At 40.5% G+C, this 27,430-nt stretch overlaps 1 protein-coding gene across 3 annotated transcripts in view; it reads left to right on the top strand.

Annotated features, from left to right (window-relative positions):
* LOC108939837 (SLIT-ROBO Rho GTPase-activating protein 3-like) overlaps positions 1 to 27,430 on the top strand; it is a 52,250-nt gene continuing 24,820 nt past the window's right edge. For 2 of the 3 annotated variants that reach the window (XM_018761485.1, XM_018761495.1), the window contains exons 1-4: positions 1 to 515; positions 20,361 to 20,556; positions 24,340 to 24,502; positions 26,874 to 26,936. In XM_018761485.1, coding sequence (XP_018617001.1) covers positions 449 to 515; positions 20,361 to 20,556; positions 24,340 to 24,502; positions 26,874 to 26,936 — 489 coding nt within the window. In that variant the 5' untranslated portion in view covers positions 1 to 448. Of the gene's footprint in view, positions 516 to 20,360; positions 20,557 to 24,339; positions 24,503 to 26,873; positions 26,937 to 27,430 lie in introns of those variants that run through there. The other variant, XM_018761502.1, reaches the window with a different exon arrangement.

Here is a 27,430-nt window from a genome sequence, read left to right on the forward strand (position 1 = left end):
CAGGCGTGTAAACACGGGGCGGAGATGTCATTGAGCAACATGGGGTGCTGCTGAGTAAGGGATACTTAACACCCCGGGGACGGCGAGAGCTGTGCAGTGCTGCCCCTGACGATGATCTCGCAGCAACTCTCTCCTCCCACTGCACGAGGATGCCCTGTTACAATTAAAACTGGACCTGCAGCACACAGAGGAGCGGCGTTGACTGAAAACACCGACTTAGCGGCGGCGCGCTGGCGGAGAGCGAAACTCGAGAGCCCAGATGCAGCTGAACGCTGAATCAACCTTGGTTTGTTTTCGCTTTCGCGCTCGTGACGAGGAGGAGGAGAGTCTCACGCCGTGAGCTGCGCGCGCTTGCAGGACATGCGGGTCCCGACCCTCGTACCCCGGTAGCGTGAGTAGAGCCCGTCGGCGTCTCTTCCGAAAAGGAGTCCTGGGACGACGGGGGAACATGTCAACGCAGAGCAGGTTCAAGAAGGACAAGGAGATCATCGGCGAGTATGAGACACAGGTGAAAGGTCGGTGTTTCGCAGTCACGGGCGGCTGCACCCTGTTTGCTTTTTTTTTTTTTGGTGCTTCCTCTTTTAATTACGAGCTGTCTTTAAAAAGATCCTGTCAAGATGTCACACGATGCAGCTCAGTGGCAGAACTGGAAAATTTATTATGGTTTCTCTTACATTTACACTCTTGATCGTTTAAGGCTGGGACCTTGATAAGGACGTGTCTGTGAGGACTGCAAAAAAAAGAAAAACTATTTAATAAAATATAGGGAATATTAAGGCATCATAAATTGGACCCTTATTCCTTATGTTAGAAACTGTTTTTTTTAGAGAGTGTTTGCTAAACACGTCTTACATGTAAGTTATTACTGAATGCCGTATATTTGTCTTATTTCTAACAAGCCTTCCTTTGCCGAGTCTTCATCACATATGATATGTCATGCCACGGAAAAAATTGGGCTACTTTCATTAACCATATTTTTGTCCAAACAGCCCTGGTTTAATTGTGTCTCCTATGGGAGAACCATATCGTCAATAAACTGGTAAGTACGGCACCAACAGAAAGGGAAAACAATTTTAGTTCGAGATCATGTATGTGAAACAAACAGGTTCTGTGTGTGAGAACTGGACAATTTTTGTATGTACCAACGAAACTATATTAGTTAACTTTCAGATAAGATAAATTCTGTTGAAAATCCCAATATTTTTCAATATCACTTATGCGACGCTGATTAATTTAATAACGACCCCGGTACGCGCCTGCCTGGGTGAGCTCGGTTTGCGGTGATGTCTGCAATCCGCGCGCGCCACTTCTGCGAGGAGTCTCGCGCCGGGCCGCGCGCGCGCCGGAGGGAACGGTGTCCGCGAGCTTGGCTCGGCGCGCCGACAGATGGGCTGTAGCTCGAGGCAGAGTGAGAAGCAGTTTCCTTGCAAAAAATATGTGAGAAACTGCGTCAAGTCTAATCTTCCTCTCTAGGTTTCGTGGTTTAGTTGTGGAGCACTCGAATTTATTTGTCCGAGTCGACTTACACAACGATAATTTCTGTAAGATTTAAAAAAAAAAAGAAAAAAAAAAATTTCGAACCTCATGACATGTCATGTGGAAAACAGCAGCAGGAACAGCAGGTTTATCCTGTGAAAATGCTCGTACAGTTCAGGTGTTCAACCACAAAGCTACGTGCTGCTCTCCTGGAGACTGTGACAAAAAGTCAGTAACGCTATGATTAGTGTATAAACTACCCCATCTGCACCATTTGCAGTAAAAGTGAGCATTAGGGTAACAGCTGCAGTGTAGTAAATCCTCCTCCGTGATATATTGGGAAAATAATTATATTACCTAGCATTTGCACTGCTACATTTCTCTCTGGGCAAGCATCTTATTTGATATGTCAGTGGATGGTCCTCTCATTGTAAATTACATGGTCTTTAGTTTTATTTTCTTAAGGGATTGCATTGTTCCTAACTCTGATGCTCCAGTGAATGCAGTTCCATAATAGGTTGATTTACAAAGAACCTTTCAAGTTCGTTAAAGCGAAAATCAAACTTGAGCAAAAACATGTCTGTCTTAATATGCTGAACTGTTTCCAGATTTTTAATTATTTATTTAGCTAATGCTTTTCTCATATGTGGTGTATAGTGTTGAGACAATTATTTACCCTTTTAGAGAGCAAGATCATTTTCATTGCATCATTTGAGGAAAAGCACTCAAGGGCACTATAGGAGCAGGGATTCAAACCTGGGACTTTTGAAAGAAGTCTTAATGGAAAGGGCACCAAATAATACCAAGGCATTATTTACCATGCATAGTGGCAAAGCTTACAAACACTGTCATGTAAAAGGTTTCATCCTAGATAATTGCAGATTTCTTTAAATGACGTTATGCGGGTTAATGCTCTTTTAACCTGCAGCATCGCATATTGAGTGAACTTCAGGTCTGTGTTCAACCTATGTTTTGAAGAAATTAGAAATAACCTGCAGTTGAAGTGTGGAGGGTTGCTCTCTTCTTCCAGAACACTTGAGATGCTTCGATCGAGTTATCCTCGCCCTCCAGAGTCACACGACCCAGAGAGAAATGCAGCCCAATTTCAGCTAGAGAGAGGTCTGAATAGAGAAGCAGAACCTCTGTCTCCTGGCTTTAATTTGAGGATGGAAGTTTTTAGAAGAATGACAGTGCAACTGAAGAAAATTAAACAGATAGCTGGATTAATTTACTGGTAAGATATAAGTCATTTTCTGCCAAAGGATATCAAGGATAAGGCCTGTTTAACTTTTTAAATCTTTTAGAATCCAGTACCAGTTTAGTAGCCTACTTAAAATGATTGATTTTAAATTTATTATTCACATATATGTAGTGAGGTGCCAAAGAGTTTTCTGTGTTGTATGAATATATAATTATGCTATACTTTAAAGTCTGCTTAGGTCATGTTTCGATTGGAAATAGAATAACAAGGGGAAAATGGAAGAGTAGGGGTCTCTATCAAAATACAGGCATAACTGATGGTTACTGAGCCTTCATTTCCTTTGTTGAAGAGGAGGAATAGGGTGCTTCTGAAGTCAGAGAACAAAAACTGTTCATCAGCAGCTATGGCCATATAATATGTAGGGCAGTTCCCATGGGCTCGGTCTATATCATTGCACCTTCGACTGACAGAGACATTAGAGGTCAAAATACAAACACAGGCCTTTTCAGGGTCTGGAAAGACATTTACAATATACTTTCCCTGCATGACTGCCAAAAAAGTGAAACCTTATCCTGAGCAGTACCTTCAAAGTGAGCAAACGAAAATTTATGTTTTCACTCTGCACCTACACAGAAATACAGTATAATTGTACATCCTTAATATTTTAGATCTATTGTTAAATAAATTAGACCAAAACATCATTTGAGACTAGAGAATGTTTAAAGACTGCAGCACTTTCCATGACTGATTATTTTTAATTGGATTTATTTACTTGCATTAAGAATTTTTATACATAAACTGTATGTTTATTTGTATGTCAGGAGACCTCAGAACTGAATATACTTGGAAAACAACTACAGTTTAATATCACTGTGCAAAAGCAGTTGGATCCTATTGTTTCAGACTGAACCGTGAGACTTAATATCTGATGCCACTGTAGTGCATTTTGAATATTTCTAATACAAATGATCTCACACAACATTGCTATTAATGAAGTTGAGTTCACAGAAAAAATGGTCAGGAATACAACTTAGATAAACAACAATCTGCACATTCCCAAAGCGCCACTTTAAAAGGAGAAACATGGCTTGATGTGATGATGCAATATTATGATGCACATTCCAGAATACAAAGAGTATGTGTTTGTTTAGGCTACCAGAGTATATCACCATGTTGGAATGAAAGTTTTATTTCTTAAAATTTCATCAGTTCACCACCAGGTAGGACCTACCTACCTGAGCAAAGGAAGCTGCGAGCCACACTAATCACTGCGCTAATCATCAGGCTAGCCAGTTACAAGTTTTTTTTTTTTTTTTTTTTTTTTTTTTTTTTTTATTAAAAGAGGAAATTCCTAAGTAAATATAAATGAAAGTACCAGACCAGCCAGGGCTTTATGAAAAGTCATTCTGGGTGTTGTAAATAATGTAAGGTGACAACATAAATAATAAAGAAAGAACTAGATTCAGGGTGTTGGAAGGAAAAGACATAATTGTAGTTAAAAATATGCAAAAAACACAATCAAGAGTTCTGAATTCTGTGTAATTTCTCTTTAACAGAACCTGATTGCATTAATTAGGATCTAATGCATAGGGTCTTATAACCCTAACTGTAACATGCAGTTATGAATCATATAGCATATTTAATAACAAAACTTGCATACTTATTGATCAAGACATTGAAACCTGATCATTAGTATTAAAGACTTAACTTTTTAGTTATTATTAGTTACCTGATGTTACATTGGTAGATAAGTGCTATTAAATCAAATTCAACTCATAGTGACCTCCTACATGGTTTCCATGGTAAGGAGCCTATGTAAGTGGTTTACCATTACCTTTTTCTATGCATGTCTTTGGGGTGTGTACATGGGAAGAACATGCAACCCCGTCACATCCTAAAGCAGGTTATAATCTGAGTCCAAATGAACAGCTCGGGAGTAGCAAGGCACCTCCTTTACCTGCTGTGCTGCCATGCCACATTACCTGATGACATTAGTGAGAGTTTTGAGACCTGTAGTATGTTCACATTGAGAAACAGTCAGGCATTAACACATTGTTTGTAGTTCCAAACAATTTCTTGATGTTGAAAGGTGTTGTGCTTCATATGGAAGCGGATGAGGAAAAATAACAGGTAGACCTTTGTTTTATTTTATAGCAATAATTTAAAGGGTGATGACTGTGAATGTCCGAAAGTCTCAGGCTTTGTCATTGTGTATCTATGTATGATGTATGATGCTTACGTGCTATTCTCTGATGGAGTGTTTGAATTCAGTCAGTCCCTTTACATCCCAATAAATGTGTGCATTGGAACATGTTTTGGTTTAAAGATTCTTTTTTGCTCTTGAAAATTACAGATTACAGTAAAAGAGGCATTCTGTGAACTGTTAAATCCACTATTTTAATTTGACTGCTGAATCCGCAGTAGTTTGCAAACCCCCCTCAGGTGCAATCAGTTGCCTGCTCTACTGGCTCCATGCCCTGCTGCGCAATCAGATATCACTCATAAATGCAGTCTAGCAGCACTGAGATGCTGCGCCAGTATCTGAGGGTCAACATTTGTCCATGTTTACATTTTAGACTTATATAAGATTTACATTTATTTGTTTAACAGATGCTTTTCTCCAAAGCAACTTCCAACAGATACTATGTAGTGTTATCAGCACACACACCTTATTAACCAAGGTGACTTACACTGCTAGATACACTACTTACAATGGGTCATTCAGCCATACATCTCTGTCACTCACACACTATCAGGGAACCTGAATAGCATGTCTTTGGACTTTGGGAAGAAACCACAGCACCTGGAGCAAACCCATGCAGACACAGGGAGAACATGCAAACTCCACACAGGCTACATCCTCTTGCACCACCCAGGCACTGGGAGACAGTAGCGCTACTTGCTGTGCCACTGAATAAATCCAGATACTGCCAGATAAAGAAATCATACTGAATGCCTAACTCTTGGGAAAAACAGTTGCAGGCTATAATGAGTTCGAGTTATACAAAGGTTCCTCACCTTCCATCAAAAGCAGTTTTCTTCCAAACAGCATTTGGCTTAAGTGAGTTCCCTGAGGGGCATGGTGGTACAGTGGGTTGGACTGGGTTCTGCTCTCTGGTGGGTCTGGGGTTTGAGTCCCGCTGGGGGTGCCTTGCGACAGACTGGCATCCTGTCCTGGCTGTGTCCCCCTCCAGCCTTATGCCCTGTGTTGCCAGGTTAGGCTCTGGCTCCCCTTGACCCTGAATGGGACAAGCGGTTCAGAAAGTGTGTGTGTGAGTTCCCTGAGTCTATTACTTGGACTAAAACCTATATTAAATACATATTCTCATAAATTCTGTCAATGAAAGCAGCATTAGTTTTACATTTTGTAGCAATGAGACACTAACTCTAAACCTAACAAGTACATGGCTATAACTCAATTGGGGGTTAGATCGCTGTCTTCATAGGCCACATAGTTTGTTTAAACTCCCACAGTAAGGCTTTGAACATGTTGAGCTGGGACATTCAGTCATTTCGGTACATCTTACAATCAGTGTCTGATTTTACATTTCATGATGGCACGATAAAGGGGACACGGTGGCGCAGCAGGTTTGGTTAGGGCCTGCTCTCTGGTGGGTCTGGGATTCAAGACCTGCTTCGGGTGCCTTGTGACAGACTGGTGTCCCGTCCTGGATGCGTCCCCTCCCCCTCCAGCCTCGTGTTGCTGGGTTAGGCTCCAGTTTGTTGCAACTCCGCTTGGGACAAGTGGTTTCAGCCTGTGTATGTGTGATGGCATGATTCTCAATATTACATGTTTTGGCAGAGGTTCGCTTTTCGTTTGGACCTATACTCAGTGAGGTAACTGGTTATGAGATATGAGATCTTGGTTGTTATTTTTTTTTGCTATTATTATAACAAAAAATTAAAAAAAAAAAGATTTAGGATAGAAAATTTTGTAAAGAATTATTTTTCTGGGGAACTTGTCACAAAATAGCCACCCCCATGTAATCATTCTATGATGGCATTTTTGTTGTTGCTAATGTGATCATTTTATATCTGAATTTGTGATAGATCTGAAATAGAGGAATCAGAGTGGAATCAAAGTGTTTCATTTAAGCACTCAGAAAACGACTGACTAAACTACTCTCTTGACAATAATGCTTCTGTGATAATTTTTATGGGGCTGAACAGGAGCATACACCATGTGTAACATTACACTCTTACTAAGATTCTTGTGGCATTATTGATGCAGTGCAGCACTGGGTTTTTCAGAGTTTGGCACCAGTCTAAAAACGGTGTTTTTAGTCCAGCCAAATAACAGCAACATCATGAGTTCCAAGCAAGCAGAAGTGGTCAGCTGCTAGTACCTTTTATTGGGTAATGTGCTTTTCTACACAAAACATTCTTTGAATAAGAAAGTGTCTTTGAAATAAATTGTTGCTGTACATAGTGCTACAAGATAATGCCAATTCAGCCTTTACATTGAAAGCAAATAGCCTTGTTCTTCCGAGCCTTGTCAATCTGATCTTAATGGCGAAAGCGTTAGTGTTATCTGTTATGATCCCTCATGAAAAAGGACAACACACTTTAGCTGCCGTTTCATAGCATAATTAATTACTTATCCACTGAAGAAACCCTTTCCTGTCAAAACCTGTCAGTGACCTGCCCGATTTTGTATAGATAATGGTAATTGGACAATTAGATGCTGTCTTGTATCACTGTTAACACTCTAGCCATTTGTGAATATTTTTTAATCTCCATCAAAGAAAAGCCAAATAATATTTAGGGTGATTTTGCCACTTTGTTTGCTTTCAGTTTTATAATCTCTGCAAACCACTCAGTCTCATATCCTTGCCATATGGCAACTTCTGCATGGTGAGGTTGTTTTGTGAGTTGCTCGTTTTATTAGATTTTGCCCATTATTTATCTTCAGAGTCCTGCTGGGATTGGCAGAGGAACAGCAGGTTCCCTGTCTTGTTGGCAGAGCTCCTCGTTGAAGGCTTGTTAAAGCCAAACCTGATTAAACTGGGACATCTCCCCATGTCTCCTGCTCGTGTGAGGCTGACAAAGACCAAAGCAGATTTCACCCGCCGAAAAGCGGAAAGGACAAATGATCTGCCATCCTTCTTTCTCGTTTTAAGAACAAAGTCCAGTTTGCGGTACGGATTTTTAAAATTATGTGACAACCATAATCAGCCCCAAAAATAAACACTATAATTTCAGCAGATTTTGTTAGTTAACATAACAAAACCATGACTGCTTTCAGCTTTTTGAGCAAAAGCAAACATGACATTTTATTAAGTCCCAAGAACTAAACAAAGGCAAAAATTTGTTCAAGTGTGAGAAGGGCCAAATAGTGCCTCATTATGAAAGTAATCAAAGCATACTCTCTTGGTTTAGGAACTGTGGAGAAAAATATCTCAGCTACATTCTGCAAATGCTGACTAAATCCGACAAAGGTTGCCAGGTGGTGAAAATATTTCATTTTGTTAAAACCCCTCGAAAATGCACTGATTTGATTGTGACATTCTTCAAATAATACAATATTTCATACAAGTGTCATACAAATCACGTGTTTATGCTTAGGAAAACACTAATTTGATAATTAAAAATATATGTAATGAAATTCTCCATGTCAGCTGGGAAGCTGCATGCAGTGTGTTTAAGTAGGGCTGATCCGATGGCCTCGTCATTTGCACTGAACAGAATGAATGCTGAATTGTCGGGGGGGGGGGTCAAAGACCTTTTTCCACCCAACCATCCTCTTACCCTGGGACAGGCTAAATTACCTCACTGTGGTCTCTTTCAATAGCTCTATTACAACCATCATCACTGCTGAGGTACAGTATGCAGTCATGCCTGTAACCTGCCACCCAGATGATGTGTTTGCAGCGCCTTGCTGTCCGCCATGCGATTGTGGTAAGGTAGCATCTTTGTGTCCCTTTTGCCAATGGTCCTTTCATATGTGGCATGCCGGGAGAAAGGTGGAACAGTTCAAAGAGGCATGCCTCAGCAATTTTCTGTGCATATCTAAATGTGATCTTATTGCAGATTTGGAAAGCTGCTCCAGGCTGCCTGTCTCTTCTGTATGTTTCTGAATAATGGTATTATGTCTGTCATGTGTTTCCATTTCGTGTGCTCTTATATATCATATTTCAGCTTACAGTTAGGTGATGGAATGTGTCTTTTTTAAATTCCCCATTAATTATATCATTTGGCTACTAGTTTCATTCAGGTTCTTGATGTTTACTTTATAGAAAACAAGTAAAGCTAGCTCTGGTCTGCAGCAGCCCTTTATAAATACAAATAGGTAAGTAGTAACTGCATTTAACTGAAATATTTTAGAGTTAGATTTGTAAGCTCTGCTATCGCTCATGAAGCGAGCACACAATACCTTAATCAACTGTAGTTTCTGCCATTGGTTGTGATGTGTTGGCCCTTTACAACATTTTTAGAGTTCTAGAGAGTTCTTTAGAGTTTAGAGTTTTAGTTTTTGAACATCTTTTGTAATCTTTTATTAACAGAAGAATTTGATGTATAAATAAAGTTTTTAGAGTATTTTTTTCTGAAGAGACCGAGTGTTCATTTAATTGCATCTAATTGATAAAAATTTGGTAAAATCGTGCTGTTTAGAATAATATTTAATTTAAGATTCTTACATTTAGCTGACATTTTTCTCTAATGCAACTCACAATGTTAAGGTAACAGTTATTTACCTATTAAAACAGCTGGGTAATTTTACTGGAGCAATTTAAGGTAAGTACCTTGCTCAAGGGTGCTACAGCCAGAGGTTGGGATCAAACCTGTGATCTTTGAATCCAGAGGCAGTACCTTGAAGCATTACACTACCACATGCTTTTCTCCAACCCCATATACAGCTCAGGGTTGACAAAAACAGATGCAGACACATAATTATCACACACCACTTGTCCCAAGCAAGGGTCACAGCAAGCCAGAGCCTAACTCAGCAACACAGGGCGCAAGGCTGGGAGGGGACACACCCAGGACAGGACACCAGTCCATCACAAGACACCTCAAGCAGCACTCAAACCCCAGACCCACCAGAGAGCAGATACAGCCAAACCTGCTGCATCACCACACCACCCTCCATAATTATCAAAGCATTATTTGTCTGACATCACTATTTGTACCGGTGCACATTCAAGTATTATTATTATATCTTGCCCTTTCAGTATTAGGAATAGCTTTATCGTAGAACTGAAATGACCTGCTTTACCAAGCGAATAATGTTTTAATGTTATAACTAATGATGTAGAGGATAACCATGTAAACTAGTGTCCCTTGTAGTGTTGGGGAGACAGCGGAGCTCTAATGGAGTTCCCTCATCTATTTCCTGTTTTTGAGAAATTCTCAAGCTCCTCTTTCCTTATGTTACTTCAGCCAAAATACTTCAAGGCTCTCTCCTGTAGGGCAAGTTGGGCTTGTACTCTTCTCAAAGAAAGTTTAATGCAGAAGATTTTGTTAATAGACTACAAATGGTGGTGTTATTCTATATGTTTTTTCCATTTTTCTTTTTCTTTTTCTCTTTCAAAATACAAAATATAATTCATATACCATTTTGCCCTCTGCTGTAACATCTCTCATAGTGGACATAAGTTATTTTTATGTGCGTTAAGGCTTAATTTAGTAAAAATATTCCTATCCTCTGGTGGCAGTGACAAATTATCAGTGAAATTATTGAGGGCAGAATTTAATGAGGGTTAGCCTAATTGTCTTCTTAAATTTAGCTTTCTTCGCAAAAGGACATAATTCTGTGACCGCTGATAGCTTTATGGAAGAAATAGATGGTTTTTATCAGAGCAGAATTTGAAATATGTGACCAATAGGATGGCTGGGTGCTCACTTCCATCCCTTGGAGTGGCTGATGGCTTCCAGCACTTATGGTCAACCAACAGTCAACTTGGCATCAGCCACACCACAAACAACAAAGTTTATGTTTCTGTCCAGTCTGGTCCAGATGGACTACTGGATGTGTGCTTCGTTTTGGTTGGACTCCCCAGCAGTATATACTTTTTTGTTCTTCAGCTGATGATCGAACCAGGGGAACTGGTGCTCAGAAACTGAGTATGTTTTTTACTGAGACACAGTGCAGACCTCTGGTGGGTGGTAGATTTGGATGAATGATGTAAAAACACAACTTACCTTAGTGGATCATGGCTGTGAGCGCTTGTGGTTCTAGGAGCTGCTGATTTGGTGTTGATCACATCTTGAACAACAAGGTGAAACAAACGTATTCTGCAGTAGTGGCCGGATAGGACAGTACTGCAGAAAGTATGGATAAAACTATAGGGGACGGTTTTTTCTGGAACTGAAATTCTTCACTAGCCAATGAAGAGTAAGATGGATGGAGACGTATGTCGCTTTGGAGAAAAGCATCTGCTGAATGAATAAATGTAAATGTTTGTTATTGCCCTGACGTATGGTACTTAATAAAATGTAGTTCTAGAATACAGAAAATTAAATATCATAACCACGTTATTGTATACAGTACTGTCTGTCAGGCACTGATCACTTCTACAAACAGCTTGTATGTCCTCCACTCCACTCAATGACTCATGTCACATTTTTTAATCAAAAAATTATTCATGTCACTGCAGAAGTAGAACAGGGAACAAGGCGAGGCTGACAGTTAAAAAACTACATGGGAGTGGTTGGCAAAAAGATAGCAGCATGTTGTGCTCTTTTTTCATACTTAAAATTGCTGCCTAGAGCAATGCTTTCATCTGAAAAATGAAATTACTTGATCCTTAAATCTCCAGGAAGGCCCTGAAAGAGGTGGGGATGCTGTTGCTCACAACAGAATTGTAGTTAAAAATCAAGTGAATGAATGAGCCCAGAAATAAAAACATAAAGTCAATGAATTAAGTAAGACATACCTAATATTGCAGTATTGTATGGTAATGCTGGGCATGTTTCTTGTGGTTAATGGAGATTAATGGGAAACCTTATTGGATTTGGCATTGACTGAAACCGCTGCCAGCCAAAAGCAATATATGTTCTAAAAAATTATGTTTGAAATATCTTTTGGGAGTAAAGAACAAGATTCATAAAACAAACAATTTAAGTTTCTGCATACCTTAAACATTTTTGAAAGTGTATCTGGTCATTTTATTTTGGAAATCTTAGACAGTGCTGTATGATTATTGTGGTTAAATGCCATAACTTTTTGTACTTGTATTATATAAGTGTATGTATTTGCATTATCCCTCTCTATTGTTTCCATCTCCATGTTGCTGTGACCCAGTTCTCCTCTGTTTTTTTTCTTTATCATTTACAAAAGCGTGTTCGGGTGGTCAGAAAATTTGAATGAACCTTGTTTTAAGTAGTATCATTTCAAATTAAATGATACTACTGCAAGGGGGTGCGGTGGCGCAGTGGGTTGGACCGCAGTCCTACTCTCCGGTGGGTCTGGGGTTCGAGTCCAGCTTGGGGTGCCTTGCGACAGACTGGCGTCCTGTCCTGGGTGTGTCCCCTCCCCCTCTGGCCTTACGCCCTGTGTTGCCGGGTAGGCTCCGGTTCCCCGTGACCCCATACGGGACAAGCGGTTCTGAAAATGTGTGTGTGTGTGTGTGTGTTACTAAGGTGCTGCCTAGCTTTAGCACAGTGTCTTTGTGCTATGTTTAAAATGAAAAGTAAAGACACTGGTGTTTATTTCACTGTGTTTATCTGTCAACATGGTTTGGGCAAAGAGTTAGTTTAAGAAAGCATGGCCCAGATGCTCCATTGCTTGTATCGGTGTCTTCTTAGGTAGATCTTTCTGCTTTCTCAAATTATGCTGAGCATGTCCTTGTGGGTGGAAGGCTGCTGGCATCTGCACTCTTGCCGAATGAGAGGTTGCCCTCTCACTAACCCACATCCTGCGGTATCTATCGCCCTGTCATTCTGGGCCATGATGTTCTTAGGATGAATCACTGCTTAAGGAAGGTATTTTCTCGAACCTAATGAGAAACAGGGAACTTGGTTATCTTAATGAATGTTTCACGATGTGATGAGTTCAATTTCAGCAGTACGAGCCCTAAGGGAGAGAGTAATATGTAGCTACTGTGATTTTGCTTTTGCATATTCAGCAAGAGATCATTACATATTTATTCATGGTTTATGACTTTATTTGTATTAAGTTTTAAATACGAAATGTTATAATATAGGTCAAGGACTCTTGTAATACTTTCTTTTTATCAATTTCCTCCATATGTGACACCCACTTGCCTGATCTGTTGTGTGGAGACGCGATTAATTCAGAGTCAAACTGCTGCGGTGCTTGAGGCTGGCCTGCTTTGATCAGCAGGGCTCAGATCTGACTCGCAGCGCTGCCAGCTTTGCTGTCATCATCTGGTAGGTTAACGGCGCTCCGGATGACCACCAGGGCACTGCTGACTATAGGCTGGCATGGCCCTGATATGCTACTGGAACACGAGCTCTGCGGTTCCAGAGGCAATTTCTTGGAGTAGCACGGCTTGCGCTGCATATTTCAGTACCTCTTCCAAAAAAGTATGTGGCATGTATCAAATCTACCTTCTTGCTGCAGGTAAATCACAGATATGTGCCTTCAATAAATATACAAATTTTGAAATTGTTATTAATTGCTTAACTGTGGAAAAATGCATAGAAATTAAGAGGGATTTGACATGATGGCTCTTGTCATTGCATTCTAGAAATAAGAAATCGGTGACTGTTTCTCATAGCTGTGTATAGCAGTCCAACATTTAGTAAAGTAAATGGCTTTATAAGCACATCATCTGATTCCTGTCCCCACCTTGGAGTCTGACTGAGAGACACTAAATCCTTTAATAGCTTTTAATAAATGCCTGTAATATAATAGGTGGTGTGCTTGCTTAGGAAGAGTAATTGTTCACCCTTCCTGTGGAAGGAGGAAGGATTCATCAGGACAGGTTGGTGCAAGACTGTGAGCCCAGGCCTCTGCATGTGATCATTTGGACAAAGACTCGTACCCCTCCACCTTACGAACATAACTCAGCGAGCCATCCGAACACACTAGTTCAGATCCAGCCTCTGGATGTCAGTTATACCCTTTCTAGCTAAGGCTTTTGCTTATTGTAGTTAGGGGGATAGAGTTTGTGGTGGAATAGTTATCCTGCTATTCATGCATATTTCTATTAAAACATATAGTGTTTTGCAATGTATATGATACTGTAAATCTGTGCATACTTTCCTTTGATGATGCTTCGATTTTATTTTTGTGTCTAAGCCCAGAGTTCTCTATGTAATGGAGGCTGATGATTTAGTGATGTACCGGAGTCCAGTAATGACATCCTGCCTGTGTTCCTCAGCAAAAGGGAGAGGAAATTAACTTGCAGAATCCTGCAGGTGCAAGCTCCCCCCGATTTGCGTCGTGTCTGAATACACTCATCTCCTGACATTTGCTCTTTTCACATGTACGGTCAGCTTGTATTAATAACACACACAGACACACACACACACAATGTCTACAACCGCTTGTCCCGAGTGGGGTCGCAGCGAACTGGAGCCTAACCCGGCAACACGGCGCAAGGCTGAAGGGGGAGGGGACACACCCAGGATGGGACGCCAGTCTGCCACAAGGCAATATTAATAACACTTTTCATAAGAATTAATAACACTAATGATAGCTAGATTTTCATACATCAAAATCAGAATCAGAACGAGCTTTATTGCCACGTATGTTCACACATACAAGGAATTTGTCTTGGTGACAGAAACTTCCACAGCACAGACAGAATGACAGTGACAAGACAGATGAGAAGATAGAATATGTGAATGAAGGATCACTGCATACACACCTGTAAAAAACTTACAGGAACAGGAGAAAAATCAGTTTCAGTGCTCAATTGATAGCTCAAACACGTATCAATTCATACAGGTATCAAATGAAACATAAACTAGCATGCACGGAGGTACTCCAGGACCCACAATGAATATCAGTGTTTTATAGGAAACAAAACTGATTTATCTGATATGTGCATTGCTTTGGAGAAAAGCGTCAGCTAAACGAATAAATGCAAACCAATAAAACTTTCAACAAGGATAAAATAAAACAATTATCATTAAACGCAATGACCTTGGGGCCAGTTAAAATCTTATGATCATTTTAGGATTGGTGTGAAAAGCCATACAGCCTGGAAAATTAAGAAGCCATTTATGCCTCCGCTCTGATCTCTTTATGACACTACTGCTGTTATGTAAAGTTTTTCACCTTTTCCTTGGCACAAATTGTGTCGCACATCCGGTTTCTTTTGGAGGAGTAATTTCATAACAGACAGATCCCAGACAGATCATAGCTTCCTCTGCCTGCATTTTACTGGAAGCTGAAGTAGGGATAATTTGCATTAATACCCTGTGAATATTTGGCCTGCTGATAATACACCAAAAATATTTATTTACACATCACTATGATTTTATGGGGACTGTTCAAAATGTTACGTGCACAAAACAACTGGTGTTGCTCTCTTATACCCCATTACATCTGGTTTTCCGCTTCCTCACAGCTTTTTTTTCACAGCAGTTATTTTTGGGAGTACTGTTCTATATTCCAGCTCAAGCTCTTACTGTAATCAGGCTCACTTGTGCTCTGTTTAACCACGAAAGTGCACCGTAAGACAGTGTTCAGCTTCATTTCCGGCACATTCCTTCAATCAAAATGGACTTATTTAGAGAAACATTAAAAATAAATATACAGTTTTCGAAAACACTTCCACAGAGTACTCTGGAATGGACCGCAGCAATTTTAATGGGTTAATTATGCTGAGGAATGGCCATTTTTATTTTGTAGAAGGAACACATTTAATATACTCCTGCTTTCTGGTTTACAGTGCTTCAAACAGTAGTAAATAAGAGACATGTAGAGCATGCAGGGGAAAGCACTCTCCGCCTGCCCTGTGGATTGATCACTGACAAAACTGCATTTGCAACCAGTCAGTGATCAATGGCGGGAGCCTCTCAGGAGTACTGTCGCCTGGCCTTGCAGCATTGATGCAGCACAGGCCTGGCAATGAATTATAATCATCCAAGGCAGGAAAGGGAAAAAAAAAAGAGCTTTGTCCTTAAGCCGCATTCACAAAGTATTGTGGGTGTCCCCTTGAAATCGTTTTACAACCAGCCTTTGTGTCAGCTTTCTAAATGACTGTTGTTTTCTAGAAGGATGGCAGGAATAGGCATTATGGAGAGTAGTTGAAGGACACAAGTGGAAAAGCTGACACTCTTCTAAAGACTGTCAAAGTTTGGTGACAGTACAGTAGAGAGATAGGAAAGACTTGCGTGTAATCTATGGCAGGCTATTCTTGAGGCTTCTTTTTAGAATGCCCCGTGGCACATAATCAGCTGCTAGTCCCATAGGTATTCCCTCTCTTTTATTGTATTCCCCATGTTTTATTCATTTCAGCTTGTGTGCGGCTCTTCCAGCATCTTCAAATAAGAGCCGAACCATGCCAGTTTTCCTGGGCGAGGGATACAACAGCTATTCTCAGCATCCCCTCTAAAACATGAGTGTCAGTGGATGAAGTGAAGGACTTTAGGCTGGTGTGTGTGTGTGTGTATGTGTGTGTGTGTGTTATTATTGTAGTCTGGCTTTTCTGGCCTCTGGCTGCAGTTGTCAGGGAAGTTGATTCTTTTGGATGGCGTTTGTTTCTTTCACATGCCAGTTCCAGAAACTAGGTGAATGCAAGCTTAGTATAGTTCTCATTTATTAATATTATAAAATGTGTCTTAAAGAGCGTGAGGTGTTTTTACTGCAGTAACTTTGTAGATGTTACCTGCACAATCTAAATTCTTAATGTTCGTGAAGAAGTGCACCAGAACTAGTACCTGCATCAGAAGGGACCATGCTGATACACCCTTAATTTACTCTGAATGGCTTTGGTTTAATGTAAATCTTGCTTTTGTGAGTTGGTAGGATGCAAACGCAAGGCAGTCAAGGCCAGGATAGGAGGCAGCCAGTCGGAAGGCTGGGAGAGAACTGGGAGTGGGCTGGAGGGCACCGAGAAGAAAAATGGGCTCATTTTCTAAATGGTACAAGACTTTTATTTTTAGCTTTTTAGGTTGTGTTTCTGTTGGTTGTTTCTTGGATTTTGGTGCTTGTGCTTGAAGGGGCTCTGTCCTTTCTTTGTTTTCTCTATTTAATTATTAAACTGCTGTTGCTTATTAATCAAAACTAAATAAAATGGCCATGCTGTGTAAATCGGAACCATGTACAAAAATGTAGGTTCTGTATGTTCTTTTGGAAAAAATGATGAGCTAAAAATCTGTGTGTAACTGAAATTGCAGGAATAATGTGAAACTATTCCTGTTTTAAAGTGCACTGCCACAAATAATAACTGCCGTGAATATATACACTTCTGTTGTCCTTAAGTGTGTTGCATGAATGACCGAAGGCTGTTCTTGTTTCTGGCCGAACTTCCCATTTCTCAGAAACAGCTCAATTTTCAGAGCTTCTTGAATACTCAGTATACTACAGGTTGTCAACAGAATGTGTACTTGAGACACATCACACGCACAGTGGCTGAAGCCATTTGTCCCGACCGGGGTCACGGCGAGCCAGAGCCTAACCTGGCAGCACAGGGTGCAAGACTTGGCTGGGTCACACCCAGGACGGGATGCCAGTCCATCGCAAGGCACCCCAAGCAGGACTCGAACCCCAGACCCATCAGAGAGTAGGACCTAGCCAAGCCCACTGTACCACCGCACCCCCTATGAAACACATGGAAACGTTTAACTTTTTGAGTTTTGACCATGACAGTTCACTTCAGTTCCGTACGGTATGTAGGTGTTGGAGCAGCCATCTCTGCGTTAGAGAAGTGGTAAATTAATTATACTTAACGGAGGTAACAAAGTACACGCTTACACCATCGGTTTCCTTAAACGGGAAGAGAAGAACATTTATTTACATACGTGCTTCATCAGAACACATCACGTACAAAGGTCATGTGATCGATACTTCACCAACATGAGAGCACACTGAATAGAACCTCCAACACCCCACTTGCTCTCATTCTCTACAGGCCTATTTACCTATTTACAATATACCACACAGTTACATCCCTGTATCAACAACATTTATGCCCCAAACACAAAGCTTTCAAACTTTTCTTTCTTATACTTTGCCATTGGTTTAGTCATCACATCTGCAACCATCTGTGTTGTTGGACAGTACTCAATTGTTATTTTACCATCACTGATTGCTGATCTAATAAAGTGGTACCTAACGTCAACGTGTTTACATCTTTGTCGACAAACAGGGTTTTTGGAAAGAACAATTGCACCTTGGTTATCCTCGAAAATTTTTACCGGTGCATACTGACATCCACTTTTCAGTCCATTCATCAGTTGTACAAGGCAGTAGGTCTACAGTATGTCACAGTGTGGGACACATTACTTTTGAATTAGGAGAGGAAGTACATGGTGTTCATGCCAAGCTGGAGCCCCTGACGCTTCTTCTGTGCACCTGGCACAGGGCCTCAATCTGACAACTGCGCTCTGTCGGAGAGGACCCGTAATAGGCTGAAAGGAGTCCATCTCTGGGGCGGTGGGGTGCTGCTTCCTGCGGCACAGCATGTGGCAGATCTTCCGCTGTACTCGGCCGTGCAGGCTAATCTGTCTTTCAGAAAATTGCAGCCAAAGCAATATGTTTAATTTAAAGGTTGTTGCTGTTATTCACTCACTTGCTGTATTCATGCCAGATAAGCTGTACGTCCTTAAGTTCTAACAGTGAAACAACCAGCTGCTTCCTGTCGTCCGCTGGATACTTTGCTTTTAAGCTTCGCAAATGGTTTATTAATTAGCATACCAATTTTATAGTGGAAATCTCACGTTTACAGTCAAATTCAGGGTCTTTTGTGTGTTACAGTCAGTTAAGGGCCAGCAGTTAGAACCTCAGCAATGTAGTTGTTATAATCTCATAATACTTCAATTTGTTTCAGAATTGAATTTTACAACAAGACTGTATTGGCCTATTCAAATATTCCCTTAGTGGGGGTCTGTCTGAATAGCGTGGAAAAGACATTCTGACTTCAGCGATTCTTTGTGCCAAACTAGCTCTCAGTTTGAATAAGAAGGAAGAACACATTAATGTGCTGCTTGCGGAATTTATGGAATTTATCTTTCTTCCTCGAGGGATCAGAAGAACCCTTCGGAGTGCTGAACTTCCAGCTTAGCCGCAAAGAAGTTGTTTTTTGAGGAATTCCAACTATTCTGAACCATTTCACTGTTCTTTGGGGCTACTCACATCTTCGTTCCATTTTGCAGCTTCTCTGTCAGACTGGTCAGATTTCTAATTTCATTCCAATTAGCCTTTTATAGCATCCTCCTGACCCTTTGTATTATAACGGCATAATTGCCAAGGGATAAACAAGACAGAAAGGCTTTCCTGGAAATAGATCCGCTTTGGGCCAGAGAGAAGTTTTGGGCCAGCTGTTTCCTGGATGACTGGGGTTTTTGGTCCCTGGAACGTGGGAAGGATCTGTCTGGATGAAAAGCCATAAATGCACACTGTCTTGGATGAGGATGGACTTGGGACAGTGTAGTGAACCAGAGTCAGCAGTGTGTTGCTGAACTGGTCACTGGTGACATCGTAGCATTAGCATCGTAGTTCTCTTTTTTTTTCCCCCCGCTCATGTTTATTGCCTTTCAGACCATAATTTTTGTTCTTTATTTCTATCATTTGTGGAGGGACACAGTTCTGGACAGTTCTAAATAAACTGACATAATCACTCACACAAGTGAATTATGTTACCAGTTATGCTCTCATATAGCCCTGTTGAGTTTTCCACTGGTTGCGCTACACTAAGCTCATCTTATGAAAGATGTTCTTAAAATATATTCAGTATTTTTGCCACAGCCTATAATAGATAACTTTATCCTATATATAATAAGGACAGAAATTTAGGTCATGCTTAAATAGCTTTCAGCACACCTTGCTCTACATAGAAAACCAAAATCAGCTGTATGGCATGATATTCATCCAAAAAAAAGACATTTATTACTTTAAAATACAAGTCATTGAAATGTTCAGATACCTTCAATATACAGGATTATGATGTGGTGTGCTTTCTTTCAGCAGTAATGCCAGTACGTGCTGTCAGTCACATATTTCTACTGGACACATAGATTTTCTGACTGAAGTCTCCATATATCTTGGTCAAGCATATCCGGACCAGGGGAATGAGATCAGAACTTTTTTTTAGGCTATCTAAATGTAGGACACCGTAATTATTTCTAGTGCAGACCAGGTTGGTTCACGATTTGGAAGTGGGTCAATGGCTTGTGCTATTGGGAGTTCTGTGCCCCATATGACACAATGGTGTTCAGTAAATGGGATAGGTAGTTTTGTACCTCACAGCAGTCAGAGAAAGTTTTCAAAAGTCACATTTTTAGTCAGGGAGACACTGGCTAGTGCTTAGTACATGGAGATTGTTTAAAGACTAGGGTTTTGTGGTCACTACTATGATGTGAATTAATTATTGTACACGTAGTGATCACTCTAGCACAAGGCAAAATCCATTACTGTAATTGCTTATCTTTTACTTCATTTTAAAGGCTTGTTTAATATCTCATTTTGCAGTATCTTCTGTAGTCACAGGATACCTTGAATTAGGATCCATCAGCAGTTCCCCAGTTAGATTTGTGCCCTTCCATACTCCTGCATTCATTGTAGAGCACGTCAGTGACCTTCATATTGTACTTGTTTGACTGACAGAGATCCGCATCCAGCTGGTGGAGCAGTTAAAATGCCTGGAACAGCAGTCAGAGGCACGCCTGCAGCTGCTTCAAGACCTGCAAGAGTTCTTCCGGCGCAAGGCCGAGATCCAGGTGGAGTATTCCCGCAGCCTGGAGAAGCTGGCTGAGCGATTTTCCTCCAAGATCCGCAGTTCCCGGGAGCACCACCAGCTCAGGTGAGAACAGAAACACCTCAAACACTCAGAATGGACTAGGCATGCCAAGAGCATCTATGCTTCTTGTTACTTTTGTTATGCTTGTCATATATGTAACTGTTTTCACGTTCAGAAATACTTAGAGAGATATTTCAATATTAATAAAAGATGACTATGGATTGATTCGATCATGTAATCTTTTTGATATACAATGAGAAATAGGAGAGACAGATTAGCAGTGTTGTTTTGTTGAGCATGAGAAATAAGAGGAGATGCTTTATTCACCCATGTGCCCAAATGTTAATGTTCAAGCTTTCCTATTACTGAGCCTGCATGTTTGTACTCTGCCTCTTGGATCTCTTTGTTTTTCTCTCCTGAAACATCTTCCCCCCTTTTGCATATTGTGCTTCTTCCACACTCTGGAGAAAGTTAGGTTTTTTTGGGCCTTCTCTGTGTGCCCTGTTTGTACAGTTAGCCAACAAAGGAATGAAATGAAGGATGAGTGGGTTAAAACATCAACACTGACTCCCCTTCTCACAAGGAAAGCCATATTTTAAAACACAATTTAGTGGACCACTGTAAATCTACATCTTAACACTTGCTATCAAGAGCATGATGGACAAAAAGGAAACAGTCCGACTCATTCGTGTGGCCTGGGCTATAGTTTTAATACCTGATGTCATTATGGGCAGTAATATGTTTTAGTTCCTATGGATCTAGGTTGCTGTAGAGAGCACAGCAGGGCTTCATCCTACCCATTAAATTGTAAAGTTTGTAGTGTCTCCCAATGCAGTGATAAAGTTTGAACATAATGTGGAAGGTGTCTGAGATATAAATGCATGTAATTTGATCTGTTCATCACCCCCAGCCCCCCAAAGCCTCTCTCATCACAGTATGCAGTCATTGTTATTTTCTAAGCCATTTTCACTTCACTCAATTTCCAAGATCCATGTGAGTTTAAAACTGGGATGATTGGGACGTCCTTGTCTTTGCACAAATTTTGGCCACAACAAAGCATGAAGTGATACATAAGTTGAAAACGCATAGCAAATTTATTGCAGATTTCTTCCACAAAGAGTCTCCCACATATAATTTTTGTTCTAAAAATGTGTTGTTGGTTGTATTGTGCAGCAGATAACATAGGTAGCACATACCTTGACTGAAACTGCTTTACAGCCAGAATTACCTTACTGGCTTTAGTGTTAATGTACAATTTATAAAGAGGGTAATTTAACCCGCTTAGGGCCAAATTAATACTAGCAGTAGGAAAAATCTGTACCAGCTGATGCCAATTTGCAACATCTGCCTGCAGAGGGTTAAACCTGTCAAAGTAGACGTAGTGATAACACTACATAGAGTTCATTGAAAGTCTTTGGAGAAAAGTGTCTGCTAAATAAACATAAATGTAGACACAACAACAAATGATGGTGCTAAACCACCCTTGCTGTATTTGAAATCTGAACATGCCATTCTGAAGGAACATCATCTACCCTAGAGATGAGCAGGAAACACATTTGATGATTATTGGGGAAGATTATCCTGAGCACAGAAATATATCTTGTCAACTGCTTCTTGGCACTGAATTCATGGAAGTGCATTGTTCTTGTTTTTTGTCCACTGAACCCGACTTCATATGGCACTCTAAAGTTTCAGGATGTTTTCATTAGGAAAGACTAAAGGAACAGATTTCAAATACTTTTCCAAGTTTCTGAGCACATAAACAGGCCTCAGCTGGTTACACTCCAAAGCTGGCTGGATCCTGAGGAAAAAAAGGTGGAAGGTGCCAGAGTGTCCCAGATGCATCATCCACTGATGCAGCATGTTTGAGGCAGTGCTTTAAAGCGTCCCGTTCGACCTGCAGAGCTGAGGGCATGTGGCAGCTTTTCCGACAAGCTTTGATTCTCTTTTTGATCCTCTCTTTGGCTCTTTCCTGCTTCAAATGGGAGCAAGGAGCATTCTCCCACCAAGTGGATTCAAAGGCTTTCACATGAGCCATACTTCAGCCTGAAATGCTGACTTTATACATATTTTTACACTGTGTTGCGCCATTCAGTTAAATAAATGTGTGTTCAGAGCATAATTGTTTAGTTAAAAAAAGAAAAGAATTATTAAATGTCACTATGACAGAAGTATGGCTCACCAACATGTCATATAGAAAAATTTGGCTAAATGTGTATTATGGATTTTGTGTTTATATTTGTAAACCTGCACAAATTGTGGAATTATGGTGCTTGAATTTGTAATGAAATATCTCTTATACGCACTGGAATACAGATGCAAGCAGGACTGTGCTCACCAACTGGCCAGACCTGGTGTGCCAAAAGAGAAGGCAAAGACAGAAATGAGTGAGACGAGCACAGACGGGCAGCACTGACCTCAGCAGTTATGCATGCAGAATTCATGGATTGATTAGAATGCAACAGAGTAAATATCTGGGTGATGCTGTAATGTTTCCGTATTAGTGAGCTTTATTTCATGTGTCTGCAGTTAATAATGTCTGAAAATTCACTGACAGCGATAGCAGTTGAATACATATCAATGCCTCCATAGATGCAAAGTGAAAGAGAAAGCCTTGTAATGAAAAAAGAACATGTCAAGGTTGTCTATTTCATGTTCTTGTTTTCTCATTGGGGGGCCATTCTCTTATTCTGCTTCTATGGGACTGTTCTCGTTGGTTGAAATGTAACATGGATTTTGGGAGTGATGCTGACATTGAAGGCCAGCATGTCATGCCTTCTAATTCAGCATTATGTTAGGAGAGTTGTACTAAAACAACAGATTTGCCTCCATTTAAGGGTCCACCATCACATGAACGTTAGCTGCTTAAATTCCTTGTCAGCTGAAGATTGCATGTGTGTTTACTTAAACTAGTTTGAATCATGTTCCAGTTTCCCTTCTCCACAATAAAGAAATAAACAGAAAGTCAGCTGTGTTCATGGATCTCCCTTTCCTTTGTTACTGTCCTACAGAATATTAGTCAGCAATTGCTAAGATGAAATGTTAGCAAAACTGAGGAACATTTTATGGCTGACTGGCCAGTAGAACATCTCTTTACAACAGAGCTCTCATTTTATTTAGGTTCTTTATAAAAGAAATTAGCCATTTCCCTGTTGCATGATGTAGCTCATCAAGAAAAACACACACACACACACACACACACACACACACTTTCAGAACCGCTTGTCCCTTACGGGGTCACGGGGAACCGGAGCCTACCCGGCAACACAGGGCGTAAGGCCGGAGGGGGAAGGGGACACACCCAGGACGGGACGCCAGTCCGCCGCAAGGCACCCCAAGCGGGACTTGAACCCCAGACCCACCGGAGAGCAGGACTGCGGTCCAACCCACTGCGCCACCGCACCCCCTTTCAAGAAAAACATTTTCCTTTCTTTTGCCTGAGTATGCTGATTGAAATGTTTGGAAGTAGACCTCGGGAAACCTAATGTATGTTCACTATTACAGAGGGACTGAACTGTATTCAGGCTTAGCTGAGGACAATGTAGCCTTCGGTAATTATGGTTAGCAGCTTACTGGTATTATGTAATCAATGCAGTGTCAGATTGAAGCATTTGTAAGGGGAAGCAAATAGCTGTGCTGCAGTGTTAAACAAAACCTTTAACCTCCGTGTGCAAGTGGGTGAATGAAAGCCAGCAGATCTAATAACTGTTGAGATTTTACCATTTTAAAAGCAAAATTTAAAATGCCTCCATCACTGCTCTGAAGGACTTAAAGGGTGTGCTCCAAAGAATTGGAAAAAAAAAAACCCCTTTCTAAACAGTGTTACTCTACTTTGTGTTATTTCAGGAAGGACCAGCACCTCCTTTCTCCAGTAAACTGCTGGTTCCTGATATTGAACCAAACAAAGCGGGAGAGCCGTGACCACGCCATACTCGCTGACATCTACACCAACAATGTCACTGTGCGCCTCTCCCAAGTCAGCGAAGATGTCATCAGACTCTTCAAGAGGGTTAGAATCCCACTCACTGTCTTATTACAGAACTGCACAGCATAGCAAGGCTATGAACTCCAGTCCTGGAGAATGATTGAGCTGCTAATCTTGGATGGTGTGTAAAGATTAAAGACTCTGAAAACTTCTTCTAGAAAGTCACTGAAGGCAGTAAGTGCTACAGCTTGTAGTGTAGTGGCTAGAACTACTATCTTTGGACCAAAAGGTTGCAAGTTTGATCCTTCACATTCTATACACTTATTGCAGTACTTCAAAACACCTGCAGCAGTGAATTTTGGTCATTATTTGGTCATTGCCTTCAGTGCAGCACCTCTTCATCAGCTCATCAAATCATTAACAGCAGTGTTTTGTCTCCCAGATTGAAACTCATCACCTACTGTTGCGTTACCACGCTTAAAATACTTCCAAAACCTGAATACCTTTGCTCTGCTTTTTGTCTCTATCCCAGATTCTCAATTCAATGTTTCAAAAGTATCTTGACTACTTCTGAGCACAATTTTGCAAAATTCAGTCATACAATTTTGCAGCACAGTTGAAGAACAGCTCACCATGGAAAAGAGGAGTTAAATTATTGGACATGACCACTGAAAGACCACACAGAAACTGGTTTAACCACTGGTGTCCAGTCACAAGGCCTTGACCTTGACTCGAATACCACTGTGGAGCCACTACTCATACGGGACATTGTTAGTCAGTCAGTCTCAAAACATTTCAATGAACCTTTATAATTGTATTTTTTTTTTCCTGTAATGTCAAGGATTAGTTCTGTGAATAACACAGTACTTTTTCCTTGTTTTCACTGGATATTGAGAGTTCTGAAACATTTAGTTCTAACTGGCAAAAGATGTTAGTAGAAAGCTCTATGAGCACAGTGATCAGGCTTCCGATTCAAACATCAACCAATTTCTCACCCGCAAACAGAGAAGCGTGAGCGCTAGTGATGATGGAGACCCGCTGAATAGTACTCCCATATTTTTCTGTTTTCTGTGCAGCACATTACCAAAAGTGAGAGGTGTGTAAAAAGATAAATTACAAACAGTAGGATGATGCACAGGAATCTAAAGTGTGAAATTAAATCCACATACCTTTCACTTTTCAAGGTTGCGACACTGCAAAGGTAAAATTGAGAAATACGATCATTTTGCAGCATAGCTGACGGTGGATTACTGTAGATTCTTTATAACTTGCGAGCTATGATGGGCATGGTGTTTTCATTTCTGTTTCTGTTTCTCAGTTTAAAGTGGACAGAGTTGTAGAATTTAATTATTGTAGCATCAAGCCTACAAGAGAAATGGCCAGGATGTTTTCTTTCAGTGTCAGTACAAAATCCTTCTATAATGAGGGAACCTGAATCCTGATACAAATGTGTCATCTACATCATGTATATTCAAGAAGAAAATTTTGCAGCACTCTGCAACATGATGACAGCTAGTATGCCTCTGACTCAGGGCTCTATTGACCTGGACATATTAAATTCCAGCATGATTTATGACCTGAAAGATCCACAATGAGGAGACCTCACATGCAAAACAAGGTGGAAAAAAATGTTTGAGAACAGAGGGTGAATGGGGGGCACATAGAAGTCAATAAAATGTAAATTATATTTAAAAAAAAATAAAAATTAATTCAAGACACTGAAAGTTTGGTCCTTTTTAACTTTGAAGCAGGAGCGATGTCATAATGAAACTTACTGATAATGTAGTACTTTCTCATACTATGTAATTTGAAATAGATGACTGTGGGAAACAAACGGAAAAGCAGAACTGAAAGTACACTTCCTAGATTTTTTAAAAATTCAGCACAGAAGAGAAAACAAAGAAAGGGCATACAGTCTTTAAACTGTGTCCATAACTTAAAAAGTGTTTCCCCCATTTGCTTTGTTATCATGTTCACTTACACAGTTCTTGTGCATCCCACTCAAAGCACAACACCCATGCTAACCCAAGAGGGGTAAACACGGGTTCCTTCTTCTCACCCAGTTCAGGTGATGTGATAGTTAGGGTGCAGAGAACTATGGCACAAGTTGAATTCCTCCATTGATCCTGTTGTCTTTTGGCACAGAGAGTGTCTTTAGTGGAAAGGACTACAACCATTTCTCCAAACCAAAACCAGCCAGTTGAGCTTCCCTGGAGAGCTAATATGATGGGGACTTAAAACTGTGTTGAGACTTTGCTTGATCTTGTTCAGAAAAGAAAAAACCCATCTTGTTTCACTACATTCAAGTGATAATTTCAGTACCTTCATCTAAACAGGCAGCAGAAGCATTGTGTTACACAACAGAAATGTCTTCATTGTCATAACTCATTTAATTCATTAAACATTAGCAACCATGCATTATCAGTTGTTTACCTCTTATAAACTTTTCTTGCAGAGCAAAGACATCGGCATACAGATGCAGGAGGAACTGGTGAAGGTTACAAATGAGCTCTACACTGTGAGTAATCGCCAATGACCTCTTCAGCTCTGTTGCATTTGCATTTACTGAAAGCTGATGCTTTTCTCCAAATCACCTTTCAATGTTCAGGTACCTCCAATTGTTTATCAGTTTATACAGCTGGGTAATTTTCACTGGAGCAATTCAAACTATGTACATTACTGTACATTTACAGTTACATTTATTCATTTAGCAGATGCTTTTCTCCAAAGCGATGAACATCTCACAGAAAATACAATGTGTGCATAACATTAGCAGAAAAAGAGACTTGGATGCAGACGTGTCATTCTAAAGCACAGTTAATTTATTACTTTCCACCATATGAACCATACTTTGATCAACGGTATTACAGCATGAGGTGAAACTCATACCTGCAACCTCTGAGGTCAAAGGCAATAACTCTGACTGCTACTCTCCATGGTGTTGTAGAAACCGCGTGTGTTGGATCTAACCCTTCTGTGGCAGTCTGAAGTGTTACTACTTTGTAGGTCTCT

The sequence above is a fragment of the Scleropages formosus genome, chromosome 2 (assembly GCF_900964775.1).
Source record: "Scleropages formosus chromosome 2, fSclFor1.1, whole genome shotgun sequence".
Taxonomy (NCBI): Eukaryota; Metazoa; Chordata; class Actinopteri; order Osteoglossiformes; family Osteoglossidae; genus Scleropages; species Scleropages formosus.